General features: G+C 39.8%; 1 protein-coding gene across 2 annotated transcripts in view; it reads right to left on the reverse strand.

The window, feature by feature from the left end:
* Nucleotides 1–232: 232 nt before the first annotated feature.
* The window catches only part of LOC106090264 (neural cell adhesion molecule 1), a 782082-nt gene continuing 767554 nt past the window's right edge, over nt 233–14760 (reverse strand). Inside the window, exons 19-20 of one of the 2 annotated variants that reach the window (XR_009397497.1) lie at nt 483–1683; nt 233–413 (exon numbers count right to left, since the gene is read on the reverse strand). Coding sequence is in view for 1 of the 2 variants with exons in the window: in XM_059364284.1 (XP_059220267.1) it covers nt 766–1683 (918 nt within the window). In the remaining variant the exon portion in view is untranslated. Of the gene's footprint in view, nt 1684–14760 lie in introns of both variants that reach the window. The other variant, XM_059364284.1, reaches the window with a different exon arrangement.

Below are 14760 nucleotides of genomic sequence, written 5' to 3' on the forward strand. Positions count from 1 at the left end.
GCTATATCAGGTTATTGACCGATTTGGTATTTGGCACAGTTGTCGGATGTTATAACGGAACACCACATGCAAAATTTCAGCCAAATCGGACAAAAATTGCGGCTTCCAGGTACTCAAGAAGTCAAATCGGGAGATCGGTTTATAAGGGTGCTTCATTTAAATCTGAACCGATGTGGCCCATTTGCAATCCCCAACGACCTACATCAACAGTGAGTATCTGACATCAACAGCTATCTTGATTTCGACCGACAGTCGGACGGACGGACAGAATGACTAATTTAGTATATCCCCATCCTATGGTGGACAACATTAATAGAATGTGCTTGGGCATATTTGCATTTACATTTACGGTTGACACCACAACTCGCGTGTACACCTCTAGACACCTCTGGCAAAAGACCTATTCAGTTTAGCTTAAAGATATTATGAAATATGAAATTTTAAGGGATTGAATAAATTATTATAATGAAGTGTTATGTTACTTTGCATTGGCATTAATCGTGAATGAACAGCTGCATGCTATACATATGGCTCTATTATGTTGTTCACTCGCAATTTCGTTGTTTTACACTTTCTGCAACTCTACCCACGCTGTTTAATTATTTTCAGATGTGCCTAAAATGAAATGCTGTTCCAGATGTTGACGATAATCAGTATATCGCTTGGGCCACTTTTACTTCTGTAGGTTATGTTGTCGCACAAGGCCAGGAGTTTCGCAAAGATCTTTTGTTTATGGCATGAAGTTGTGGATGATTGTGAAGCAACTCAGACGCAGCTTTCGGGCACACGCTGGGTCATTAGGCAATCTTTAATGGCCATGATGTTGATATTATCGTCCAGGTCAGTGGATGAGTTGCAAGATGTAGTCGTCGTTGAGGGGGCGGCGGAAGCCAGGGATGACGTTCCGACTGCACCACCTGAGCCTAAAAGTAGGGCAACACCAGAAGTTGAGCCTGGTGTGCTGCCGCTTCCACTAAGAGCCGATGTTGTTTGTGACGTCAACATCATTGAGGGTGTTGCACCTATAAAATGGCCGTGGTTGGCACGACCCCCTAATGTGTTGTGGTGATGCATCGTCGTCGCCGCCGTCCCATGGTGATGGTTAACACGTCCTGTGCTGCCGCCGGTATTGGGGGAAACCGACGACGTACCGGTGGAGGACGAAGAGGGGTTATGGTGCAAGCTGGACATGGCTGTGCCACTGCTGCTGTTAATGAGACTGCTTAGTATATAGCCCCCACCGCTCCCCAAACCCGGGGGCAGTGTGCCTACTCCACTTGTATGCAATTGTTGATGCATGTGCGGCGTAGTAGCCGCCAGCCCCGTCGAAGACGCCAACGAGGTGGGTGATCCAATTATATTGGTCACATCAGCACCCATATAGCCTCCGCCGCCTGCTGCTGAAGTTGTTACAGCACCGCCAAGAGCACTGCGATTCAAAGTGCTGGTTGCTGCCACCGAACTGACCATGGCAGTTGTTGAGGCCGTGGGCGAAAGCATGGAGGCGGAAGCCATCAAATGGGTTCTTGCGTTGATTTGATTGAATGTTAAGGGTACAGCAACAGATGAAGCGTCATTGCCACTGCAAACAGAACTTGCGATGGTTGCCGTTGATGTGCCAACATTGCCAGTGCTAGGATTCTGTTGCATCATGTTTGATTCGTAACCCTTGGTGTTATGTTGCTGTAATGTGAGTTTAAACATACGCGTGTGTGTGGCATGAGCATGGCCACATCAGCGAAATCGAAAAATTCAGCAGAAAGTCGGTAATTGTTAGGCATGTTTTTTCGTTTGTCAAAAGCGAAGTGCATTGTTGCATTGGTGTTGTCCCAATATGATGATGAGGAGGAAAATCAATGGCGCCAACACGATGGACATAGTTCATATACAAATCCAACAGCAAACGTGATTTCCAGAGAAAAGGCAGCGATAAGGAGAAAAAGAGAAAAGAAAGTGAAAATGAGAAAACAGACCAAATAACATAACATAATAACAAATAACATCTTTCATTTAATGACAATTGTTTAATAGTCATTGCGAAAGTTGTGCAGCAGACGAGAAAGGAAGCATTGCATCATTGCAGGAAATTGCTTATTCCTGCAGCAGTTTATACCTTCTTCCCTTTTTTGTGCTCAGACCCCTAAATTACAGTGTGCATTGAATGTTGCTGTGATGGTGTTGTGTATTACTTGGTACGAGTTCTGCGTGCATTGAAATGAATGCGTTTTAAATTCTGTCAGAATCAAGCATAATTGCACAGTCTTGGTCTTCCTTGGCGAAGTAAAGCCTTCAATGATATACAAATTATTATTTTTTTTTTTGACAGTGAATTGAAATTTTAGTAATGTTTTCATTTAAGCAATGATTGAGCTTCATAATTATCCTGTATTCCTTGAAAATTTTCACTATATTAACCCTGAAAAGCCATCTTTATTATACCCTCCACCATAGGATGGGGGGTGTACTAATTTCGTCATTCTGTTTAACTACTACTCGAAATATTCGTCTGAGACCCCATAAAGTTCATATATTCTTGATCGTCGTGAAATTTTATGTCGATCTAGCCATGTCCGTCCGTCTGTCCGTCCGTCCGTCCGCACGCTAACTTCCGAAGGAGTAAAGCTAGCCGCTTGAAATTTTGCACAAATACTTCTTATTAGTGTAGGTCGGTTGGTATTGTAAATGGGCCATATCGGTCCATGTTTTGATATAGCTGCCATATAAACCGATCTTGGGTCTTGACTTTTTGAGCCTCTATAGTGCGCAATTCTCATCCGATTGGAATGAAATTTTGCACGACGTGTTTTGTTATGATATCCAACAACTGTGCCAAGTATTATTCGAATCGGTCCATAACCTGATATAGCTGCCATATAAACCGATCTGGGGTCTCGACTTTTTGAGCCTCTAGAGTGCGCAATTCTTATCCGATTGGAATGAAATTTTGCAAGACGTTTTTTATTGTTACTTTCAACAACTATGTCAAATAATGTTCAAATCGGTTCATAACCTGATATAGCTGCCACATAAATCTTGACTTCTTGAGCCTCTAGAGGTCGCAGTTATTATCCGATTTGCCTGAAATTTTGTACGACGGATTCAGCTCCCATATAAAAAGATCTCTCTATTTTACTTCTTGAGCCCCCAAAGGGCGCAATTCTTATTCGAATTGGCTGACATTTTACACAGGTCTCCAACATATAATTTATTTGCGGTCCAAACCGGATCATATCTTGATATCGTTCTAATAGCAGAGCAAATCTTTTCTTATATCCTTTTTTACCTAAGAAGAGATGCCGGGAAAAGAACTCGACAAATGCGATCCATGGTGGAGGGTATATAAGATTCGGCCCGGCCGAACTTAGCACGCTTTTACTTGTTTTTTTCTACACTTACTTCATCCTTCGTCATTTTGAATACGACCTACACCCTAAACTATTTTCACTATGTAATAATAGGCAACTAGATGCGCCACAAAATATAATAACTTTTTCATGCAGAAAGTGATTAATATTTAGACATTTTGTATTGCAATTTTACACAAAAAGTATTATCGTTTTATGACCTTTTGTCCCTTAGTGGGTAATAAAGGGTGATTTTTTTGAGGTTAGGATTTTCATGCATTAGTATTTGACAGATCACGTGGGATTTCAGACATGGTGTCAAAGAGAAAGATGCTCAGTATGCTTTGACATTTCATCATGAATAGACTTACTAACGAGCAACGCTTGCAAATCATTTTCAGTGAATGGGCCCTAGAAAAGATGGCAGAAAATCCGCTTTTTTATCGACAAATTTTGTTCAGCGATAAGGCTCATTTCTGGTTGAATGGCTACGTAAATAAGCAAAATTGCCGCATTTGGAGTGAAGAGCAACCAGAAGCCGTTCAAGAACTGCCCATGCATCCCGAAAAATGCACTGTTTGGTGTGGTTTGTACGCTGGTGGAATCATTGGACCGTATTTTTTCAAAGATGCTGTTGGACGCAACGTTACGGTGAATGAACACATTTCGAACCGAACACTGATTTTGGTAATAAAATTCAATGATTTGCAAGCGTTGCTCGTTAGTAAGTCTATTCATGATGAAATGTCAAAGCATACTGAGCATCTTTCTCTTTGACACCATGTCTGAAATCCCACGTGATCTGTCAAATACTAATGCATGAAAATCCTAACCTCAAAAAAATCACCCTTTATAACAACAAAAACGCAAGGTTATTAAAAAACAAAAATATTTTATTTTGAGAATATTAAATACTTCAAGCAGGGCGATTTTTAGTTTTATGAAAAGTTTTTCGAATTGCGATGACTTATGGCTACCAGTAAAACTTACACGGGACTCACCGTACAAATAAATTCTTCATTCGAAGATTTATTAATAGGTTCGATCGACATAATTTGGGAAATTCACAAAAAATCTTGTCCAACATTTGGACCTGCTTTGTCCAAAAGTGCAATAAGAATGAAATAAAACACATCACGCAAAATTTTATAAAAATCGAACCAAAGTTGTGATTTCTACAGCCAAAAAAGGACGTATCGGATGATATATGTATATGGGAGCTATATCAAAATCTGGATCGATTTTGACGGAGTTTTGCACACATGCTTGGACGTTAAATAAAACCCATCACTCAAAATTTGGAATTGTACTGGGATGTCAAATGGAATACCTTACGCTAAATTTTGTAAAGATAGCACCAAAATTCTGGCTACTACAGACTTAAAAGTCTTCATCGGATAAAATATATAAATGGGAGCTATACCAAAATATGGACCAATTTCGTTCAAAATCGATAACGTTCGTCATTGAACCAAAAAAGTGACTTGTTCAAAATTTTATGACAATCGGACAACAAATCGGACAAACCTATGCCTTGATCACAAGAATGTGTTCACAGACACACAGACGGATAGACGGACATAATTAAATCGAATCAGGAATTGATTCTAAACCGATTGGCATACACATTAATGGGTCTAGCTCTTCCCCTTCTTAGCGTTGCAAACAAATGCACACGGTTATAATACCCTGTGCCACAGTGGTGATGTAGGGTATACAAATTTTGACGAAGAAAATGCGAACACATGTCGCAGAAGTGGTAATGCGACATCACGTTGTTTCAATATAAATAATTGCAAATGTAACAAACAACTCTGCTTCAATATTGTTGGGTTAGGTTTAAGTGGCAGTCTGCCATCAAACTTATCCAGATCGCTTTAAAAAGCCCAACAACTAGCGAATGTTCACGTCCGCCAAAGCATACAAGATCTCAAAGAAATGAGAACCTAAAGTGGAACTCCTTCTGACTGCCAGTTCGGTGCATACACAGCAAATCTTCTATAGTCTCTTCTCCCTGGACGTCCTCACAGAGTCTGCAGGAGTCGTTATTTGCAAGTTTCAGTTTATCAGCATGTTTTCCGATCACTAGCCAGAGACAGCAGAGCGGTAGACCTATTTTAGTTTAGATTAAGCCATTTGTGACCATTTGTCATTTGTTTATTTTCGGGCCTGATCCTGAAAACTTGACTTTCATTTCGTTCTTCTGCTCTACATTTCCCTGGGATATCTTTGTGGCCCGGCACCCAAAACAGGTGAATTTTCAACAGTTGAGCTATCTGTTTTAGAGATCTGTGAAAGACGAGGGCGGTCTTTGAATTTAGAAAAACATTTTCCAAAGATTTAATGACTGTCTTGCAGTCGGAGAAGATATTAATGCCACTCGTCGTAATGAACTTTTATATTTTAGCCATTCCACAAATTTTTTAATTGTAAGGATCTCCGCTTGATATACACTACAGTGGTCGGGTAACCATCTTGAGTTATAGTTCTTTAGAATACACCCCAAATCCCGTCGTCTAGTTTGGAGCCATCCGTAAAGAAGACTATGCAACTTCTAATGCCAGGGATATCGTAGTTGAAATCGGTTCTATCAGGAATGATAGTATAGTACATTTTGTCAAAAAGCGGCTCAAGCTATGGTTAGTCCGCAATGCCCAGAACATTGGGCCTTGTATCAAGGACAACACAGCACCCGTAGCTACCGCATGACCTAAGAGAAAGCTCATTAAGCCTCACAAAAGTGATCGCATCAATTTGTCTACCCACAATGTCCAGAGGCATTAAGTTTAGCATTAAATTCTGTGCATCGGATGGTGTCGTCCTCAGTGAGGCTGTCATGCCCAAACAAGCCATATTGAACAATAGGTTGACCTTTGAAAAGCAGTCCAAACAACCACAATACCATATAGTATTATAAGTCTGACAACTTCAGTATACACCCAGTGCACGACGCGCTGTTTAAGCCCGCAACTTTTGCTAATTTCTCTCTTGCAGCTGTATTTGGCAAGGGTTGCCTTTCGTGACCTCATCCAAAAATTTGGTTTTGAAGTAAAATTTCCTGTCTTGCAGAACACTCATGTGTTTTGCGCTTATAGTAAATGGAACTTTCCCTCCTCCCAAGGAGACAGGTGCCACTGTGGACAACTTGTATCTCCTGCTGAAAAGAACAATTTCCGTCTTAGAGGTATTTACGCAAAGACCAAATTCTGTAGCCCACTTCGCCTTGGCACGTAAGGCTTCCTGAAGTGTATCTTTACGAGTGCCGGGAAACTTTCACTAACCGCAACAGCCACGTCATTTGAAGAACAACGCCAAATTATCGTGCCATCAGAAGAACCTTTAATGCCGCCGAATCGGCCTTACTATGGAGGAGATTTATCAGCATAAACCAGACCAAACCTTCCTTCCCTTCAAACCTTCAAACCCTTCTTCTGAGTCCGCTAGGAGCTTATCGTCATAAGTTTCGTTCGATATTGTCATGATGAGTTTTTCCAAGCATCCAGTGATATTTTTTCCACTCTTCCTCAGGACACTAGACACTTGCGGTGTGGACGATGCCTCCTTAGATGTTTTACAAGCTGCTGATATGTGTGCACCTTTTGAGTTCCGTCATTCCCCTGTGGTGAGCAACTTAAGCCCAATCGCAACGGATAACCGACCCACACAATGCTTATAGGGTCCATTTCGACACCTTCACCCTCTGTTTTGAACGTGGTTGGGGGATTTTCAGTCCCATGCAATCCGCCAGACTTTAAAGATGTGGTCGTTAGCTCCTCAGACAAGTGTTCAGCAACAACTGCTAAGTCGTCACCTGATTCCCCTACCTCACCGCTTCTTAACACCATCAGCTTCAACTTGTTTAATCTGTAGGATACAGACCTGTTCAGACTTGTTGGAAATTCCGCAAAACATCGGAGTATACTGATGACAGTCCATTGTCTGTCCCACTGCAATTTTTCCTAGGCATGCAGCCCTGTTCCTCTCCCTTGTCGACAACTACCTTCATCCAGCTAAACTTGGCGACATAAGTAAAGGTTCATGGACCCATGTTACTATTATTATACTTAGTTCTATTGGGATAAGATGCTCTCCAGGTGACCGCAGCCTTTTAACCGACTGGCGTGCCGTTTGCTCTCTTAAAGCGCGTATTGGTTTACCAGCAAAAGCCGATGACCTTGGCAAATTATTGGCACGCAAAGATAAAATAGGCAACATGCTACGGCCTGATACAACCACCGCAGCTGTTGGGTTTTTGGATATCATTATCGCAGCTATCGTTGAATGACATAAAATTATATTCAAAAATAACATTCTATTACGAGTTACAGAATATCGTTGCAGAGCGAAATTAGAAAAACATCCACTACATTCAACAGTAGTGTGCCGCAAAATGCTTGCGAATGAACTTTGTATTATTCTTAAGGGAGTCCTATTGTAAAGGGTGATTTTTTTGAGGTTAGGATTTTCATGCATTAGTATTTGACAGATCACGTGGGATTTCAGACATGGTGTCAAAGAGAAAGATGCTCAGTATGCTTTGACATTTCATCATGAATAGACTTACTAACGAGCAACGCTTGCAAATCATTTTCAGTGAATGGGCCCTAGAAAAGTTGGCAGAAAATACGCTTTTTTATCGACAAATTTTGTTCAGCGATGAGGCTCATTTCTGGTTGAATGGCTACGTAAATAAGCAAAATTGCCGCAGTAATCAAAATTGCCAGTAATTAATTTCGAGCAGACGTTGTATATGTGAGTCAGGCGATATGTGTATATAAAACCGATATCTAAATCCGAAGTTGGTTTTTCAAATTTTATAGTTTTGATCCTTAGTCCAAAAGATTAAAATATAAAAAATACCGTGATCATTGTATGAAAATTCTTACAGTTCGAATTTTTTATCCAATGATTATCGATTGCAGAATAAAAGACGGACGAACAAACGGAATGAATACCAATCACGGTCGGACGAGCACTGCATCACTGTTCAGTTTTCACAGTAAATTCTGTATAGATGTGTACCTTGTTTTCGAATTGCATTGTGAGACATAAAATCCTCAACTGCATCTCGTAGAAAATACTACGGGCCCTTATCTATACCACAATTTTCAAAAAGTCTTTTTTAACGAAATGGATGTACCAATTTAAGCGAAATCCTTGTACACAAATCACGAAATTGCTATTCAACGTTGAGGTCAAATGGCCGAGAGGAGCGCCACACCCGCAAAACCCCCAAAATTGACATATAATTCGATTAGGATACAAAGGGCACCAAATTAAAGGCCTTAGGAAATGGTGTAGAGACTCCCATATCGTATAAACATTGTCCCTAAAGTTTTGCAGGGGCCGCCCACCCAAAAAAAAGCTGAATGCACAGGTTAACTGATCGGCAAAATGTTGGACTAAAATGAAAGATCTTTGGACGTGGACTAAGATACTGGTAAGGGGTCATCGAATAAGTTTTGGAAGTACGCCTTACTCCCAATTAGGAATCAGGTATCTCAGAAGAAGAAATGCTCCTTCATATCTTGTTCCACTGGGGATCAGCTTCAACATATTTTCAAAAAGACATTTTAGGGTGTAGCTTAGCACACCAATTGTGTGCGGATATTAACTCAGAAAGTAAAAACGTGCATGGATTCTGTTAAAGAAAGTTGGAAGCCTTAACAGAAAACTAGGTACAAAATTTCTGCCCAGTCGGATAAAAATGAAGGCCTCCAATATGACAAATCGGGTGAACGGTTTAAAAGAAAGTCATATCAGACTATACACCGATTTGGACCAAACTTTTCACGATTGTTCACAATCATAATAGGACACTATGTACGTAAATTCGCCCATTCGGATAAAATTTGCGACTACTAGGAGCTCAAGATGTCAAATCGTGATATCGGATTATATGGGAGCTATATCAGATTATAGACCGATTTGGCATGATTGGTGGAAGACATAACGAAATCGCGTAATATATGGTACTTTTATAGACTTAAAACCCTAATCCGGCAAAACGGTCTATATGACAACTATATCTATATATGGTCCATGTTCAGTTCGGGCAATGAGAGGCCTAGTGTAACTCATTGTTTCAAATTACAGCGAAATTGGATATATCCTAACATGAACCGATCTGCACCATGTTCGCTATGGATGTCGACGAGCATAATAAAATTCACTGTTCCAAATTTAGGTAAATCGGGTAATAAATGCGCCTGTTATGGGCGCATAGAATTCATTGTTTTAAAAATCAAGAAAATCGGGTTCGGTCTATATGGCACCTATTTTTTATTATGGGCCAATACGGACCATATTTGGTTCAGATATAAGAGACCCTAGTATAACTCGCGGTTTCCAATTTTAGCAAAATCGGACAATAAAAGCGGATTGTATGGGTTTAATACCCCAAACCGGGAGATCGGTCTATATGGCAACTGTGTCCAAATATAGTCCGATTTTGCTTGCTCAAGAACTTAACCTATATATTATTTTGAAAATAAGAATCTATGCCAAACTTTAGATCAATATCACAATTTGGATATAGCTCACATATAAACCATTTTTGTTCATAGTGTTTTGTTATGACCTCTAACATACATAGAAAGTATGATCAACAAGAAAAAGCGTGTTAATTTCGGACGGGCCCAATCTTATGTACCTTCAACCATGGATAGCATTTGTCAGTTTCTTGCCTAGTATCTCTAGGCAAACTAGGGACCAGGTTATGGACCGATTCGGACCAGACTTGACAAGGAAGTTGGAGATCGTAGTACAAATCATTGTGCACAATTTCAGCACAATCGGATAAAAATTATGCCCAATAGGATCTTAAGAAGTAATATCGAGAGATCGGTATATATGAATAATTTATCAGAATTTCGACCGATTCAGACCATATCTGGCACGTATGTTAAAGATCATCGTACGAAATTTCAGCCAAATCGGATAAAAAGTAGCTCCAGAAGTATAATCGGGAGAACGGTTTGTATGGAAGCTATATCAGGTTATGAACGGATTTGGACCATACTTGGCATAGTTGTCGAAAGTCAAAACATAACCCCTCATACAGAGTTTCAACCAAATCGGATAAGAATTGCGTTCTCTACACCATAGGATGGGGCTATATTAACTTTGCTATTCTGTTTGTAATATCTCGAAATATTGATCTTAGACCCCAAAAATTATATATATTCTTGGTCGCCTTGACATTTTAAGTCGATCTGGCTATGTCCGTTCAGCATTCCATTTGTCCGTCCGTCTGTCTATCGAGACCGCGCTAACTTTCGTAGGAGTATAGCTAGGCGCTTGAAATTTTGCAAAATTACTTCCTATTAGTGTAGGTCGGTTGGGATTTTAAATGTGCCAAATCGGTCCATGCTTTGATATAGCTGCCATATAAACCGATCTTGAGTTTTGACTTCTTGAGCTTCTAGAGGGCGGAATCCTTATCCGATTTGGCTGGAATTTTACATGTGGTGTTTTTGTATGACTTCCAACAATTGCGCTAAGTTGATCTAAATCAGTCATAGCCTGATATAGCCCCCATATACACCGATCTCCCAATAAGACTTCTTGGGCTTCTAGAGGGCGCAATTATTATCCAGTTTGAAATGTTGGTATGACTTCCAACAACTGTTCTAAATAAGGTCTAAATCTGTTGTTAACCCGGTGTAGCTGCCATATAAATCGATCTTCTGAGCCTCTGGAGGGCGCCATTACTACCCGATTCAGCTGAAATTTTGGAGGTGGAGTTTTTCCATGACTTTGAACAGCCATGACAAGTGCAATTTATACCGGCCACTAACTTGATATAGCTTTTATATATTTGATAAAGTCATTCAAAGAAATTGACAAATGCTATCCATGGTGGAGGGTATATAAGATTCGGCCCGGGCGAACTTAGCACGCTTTTACTTGTTATTATTAATATTTAGCTTTCACTTCCCTTTACACTAAACTCACCTTTGAAACCAAATTATTGATTCTTCTCTTCACAAATATTCTTCTAGATGCTTAACCTCTAAAGAGTTAATGTATTCATATTTGGCACCAAACATTCGACTTTAATTTGTTTAAATTTTGGCCAATGGCAGCGATCACTGTGGGCTGGAAGCAGCAAGAATTTCTATAGCGCATAGCCTGTTTATTTATTAATTCGCCAAAACATCAAGTTCTTAAACCGAAAAATTGAAAATTAGATTGAATATCGCTCAGCTCCGGTTTATCAAAATTACGCTGCGCTGTGGCAAAAATATGTCCACCCGCTCCGCTTAACGCTTCGCTCCGAATCCGTGACTACGACTTTGCACTTTATACAGAACATCCGATATCCAATGTATGGAACTAAACTAAATCAAAACAAGTAAAAGCGTGCTAAGTTCGGCCGGGCCGAATCTTAGATACCCTCCACCCTCCATCGCATTTGTCGAGTTCTTTTCCCGGCATCTCTTCTTAGGCAAAAACAAGTAAAAAGGCGTTAAGTTCGGCCGGGCCGTACTTTGGATACCCACCACCTCGGGTATATATGTAAACCACCTTTCATCAAAATTCGGTGAAAATTTTATACCTTATGACCCATATCAGTTATTTCAAAACTTGTTCCGATTTGGACCAAATACTAATAAGTACAGTAGCTATAACTAAAAATTAACCGATCTGAACCATATACGACACGGATGTTGAAAAGCCTAACATAAGTTACTATGTAAAATTTCAGTGAAATCGGATTATAAATGCGCTTTTTATGGGGCAAAGACTTTAAATCGAGAGATCGGTCTACATGGCAGCTATATTCAAATCTGGATCGATCTGGGCAAAATTGAAGAAGGACGTCGAAGAGCCTAACTAAACTCACTGTTCCAAATTTCAGCGACATCGGACAATAAATGGGTCTTTTATGGGCCCAAAACCTTAAATCAAGAAATCGGTCTATATAGCAGCTATATCCAAATCTGAACCGATCTTGGGCAAGTTGAAAAAAGATATCAAGGGGCCTAACGCATCTCATTGTCCCAAATTTCAGCAAAATCGGGTAATAAATGTGGCTTTTATGGGCCTAACACCATAAATCGAAGGATCGGTCTATATGGCAGCTATATCCAAATCTGAACCGATCTGGGCCAAATTGACAAAGGAAGTCGGAGGGCTCAACACAACTCACTGTCCCGAATTTCAGCGCAATCGGATAAAAAATGTGGCTTTTATGGCCCTTAGACGCTAAATCGGAGGGTCGGTCTATATGGCAGCTATATCCAAATCTGAACCGATCTGAGCCAAATTGACGAAGGATGTCGAAGGGCCTAACACAACTCACTGTCCCTAATTTCAGCGGAATCGGATACAAAATGTGGCTTTTATGGCCCTTAGACCCTAAATCGGAGGGTCGGTCTATATGGCAGCTATATCCAAATCTGGACCGATCTGAGCCAAATTAATGAAGAATGTCGAAGGGCCTACCAAAACTCACTTTTTCAAATTTTAGCAAAATCGGATATTAAATGTGGCTTTTATGGGCCTAAGACCCTAAATCGGCGGATCGGTCTATATGGGGGCTATATGAAGATATAGTCCGATATAGCCCATCTTCGAACTTAACCTGATTATGGACAAAAAAATAATCTGTGCAAAATTTCAGCTCAATATCTCAATTTGTAAAGACTGTAGCGTGATTTCAACAGACAGACGGACAGACGGACGGACATGCCTAGATCGTCTTAGATTTTTACGCTGATCAAGAATATATATACTTTATAGGGTCGGAAATGGATATTTCGATGTGTTGCAAACGGAATGACAAAATGAATATACCCCCATCCTTCGGTGGTGGGTATAAAAATATCAAATCATATAAGCACATCCTATTTGTTAGTTCATACTACACGGATGGATCAAAACTAGAGGACAGAGTGGATCTGGCAGTGTACACTGAGGATCCAGGGACTGCGATCTGTTTCCGACTGTCATACCATAACATAGTTCTGCAGAATGCGTTAGGTGGTATGATATTAAAATAAACATCATTGTGAGAACACGAGCAGTCTTGGAGTGTAAGAAGGAGATTAACGCCTTCTCTGACGATGGCACGCTTCACATTGTTTGGGTGCGATCCATAGCCTAATAAACGGCAATGAAAGACCAAACCGTTTTATAGTAAAATCTAAAGACCTGGCATCAATAAAATTGGTGAACGGCCTTTCGGGTCGACGCAGTCCGATTTTTGGCTGTGGGCAAAGAAAGCATGTGTAGTACTGTGGAACAGTCGATAGGACGACGGAAACCCTGCGGGTGTTCCGGATCTTGAGAAGACGAAGCTAATACAGAATGTAAGTAAGACGGAGATCAGTATATTTTATACAGAATAGATGCGGCAAGTGTAGCGTGTGTAAGGTATTTAGCGAAGTTGACGATACGTTGCACAGTGGGATAAAAAAAAATTAAGTGGAAATTAGTCTGCTATTTTGGAATGGATAGAGATATCTTCATGAAATTTTACATGGTTATAGCTGAGGTGTTATACAATTTCAGGGTCCTAGAAGTCCCATGGCCCAAAAAAATTTTGTTCAGGCTGTCAAAAGTGCATTTATGTTCCGATTTTTAAACATTTTTTTTTTTTCTGAAAAGTCCTTAAAAAACTGCACTACAAAAACTACTGGACCAAATGTGTGGATATCTTTTATAGTGTCCAAGAAACTTGACTAACAATGTTTTTTTTTTTAATTTTCGCAGAGGCAGGTCTCTTATTTTGCTGCTGGTGGAAGCATTTCTGAACCGATTTTTTAACTAATTTAAAAAGATAATAAAATGTACTATTTTTTTGTTGCGATATATGCTAAGGTCCGATACTTCAGTCATGCGAGATACAAATCAAAAAATGTGAAAAAAGTAAATTTTTGGCATTTTATTGTAAACAATTTAATTTTATTGTTTCGTCTCTATACAGAAAACTTGACCCAGCATTATCAATTTTGCTTACTGTACTGAAAAGAAGACTTAATGTGGATGCGTTTTAAGAGTATCGAGATCTGCGAAGTACAATATTTTTTAAAAAAAACAGAAAAACCCTTCGTGTTCTCAAAACGCAAAGCTGAGACCCCAAACTTTATAACATATTTTCATTGTCCCAAGTAATAACTAATTGCATGCAAAAAATTTGTTGCGCCATCCAAGGATTGAGGTCTCTACGGACATTTTACTTAAAAATGCCAGTTTTGCAAATATCTTTCCCAAGTTTGGGGATTTTGGGTGTTTTCATCAAGAAATGTGGCCAAGATTTGTACTAATTTTTTAAAAAGACAAATTTGTGAAAAATTAGGACGATATCTTTAGTGGTTTTGGTTTTATGATATTTTCAATTTGAAATTTATTTTTCACAAAGGTGACCAGCTTTGAATGCCCACAAATGGGCCCCTGGGACTTCTAGGGC

The sequence above is a fragment of the Stomoxys calcitrans genome, chromosome 3 (assembly GCF_963082655.1).
Source record: "Stomoxys calcitrans chromosome 3, idStoCalc2.1, whole genome shotgun sequence".
NCBI classification, from domain to species: domain Eukaryota; kingdom Metazoa; phylum Arthropoda; class Insecta; order Diptera; family Muscidae; genus Stomoxys; species Stomoxys calcitrans.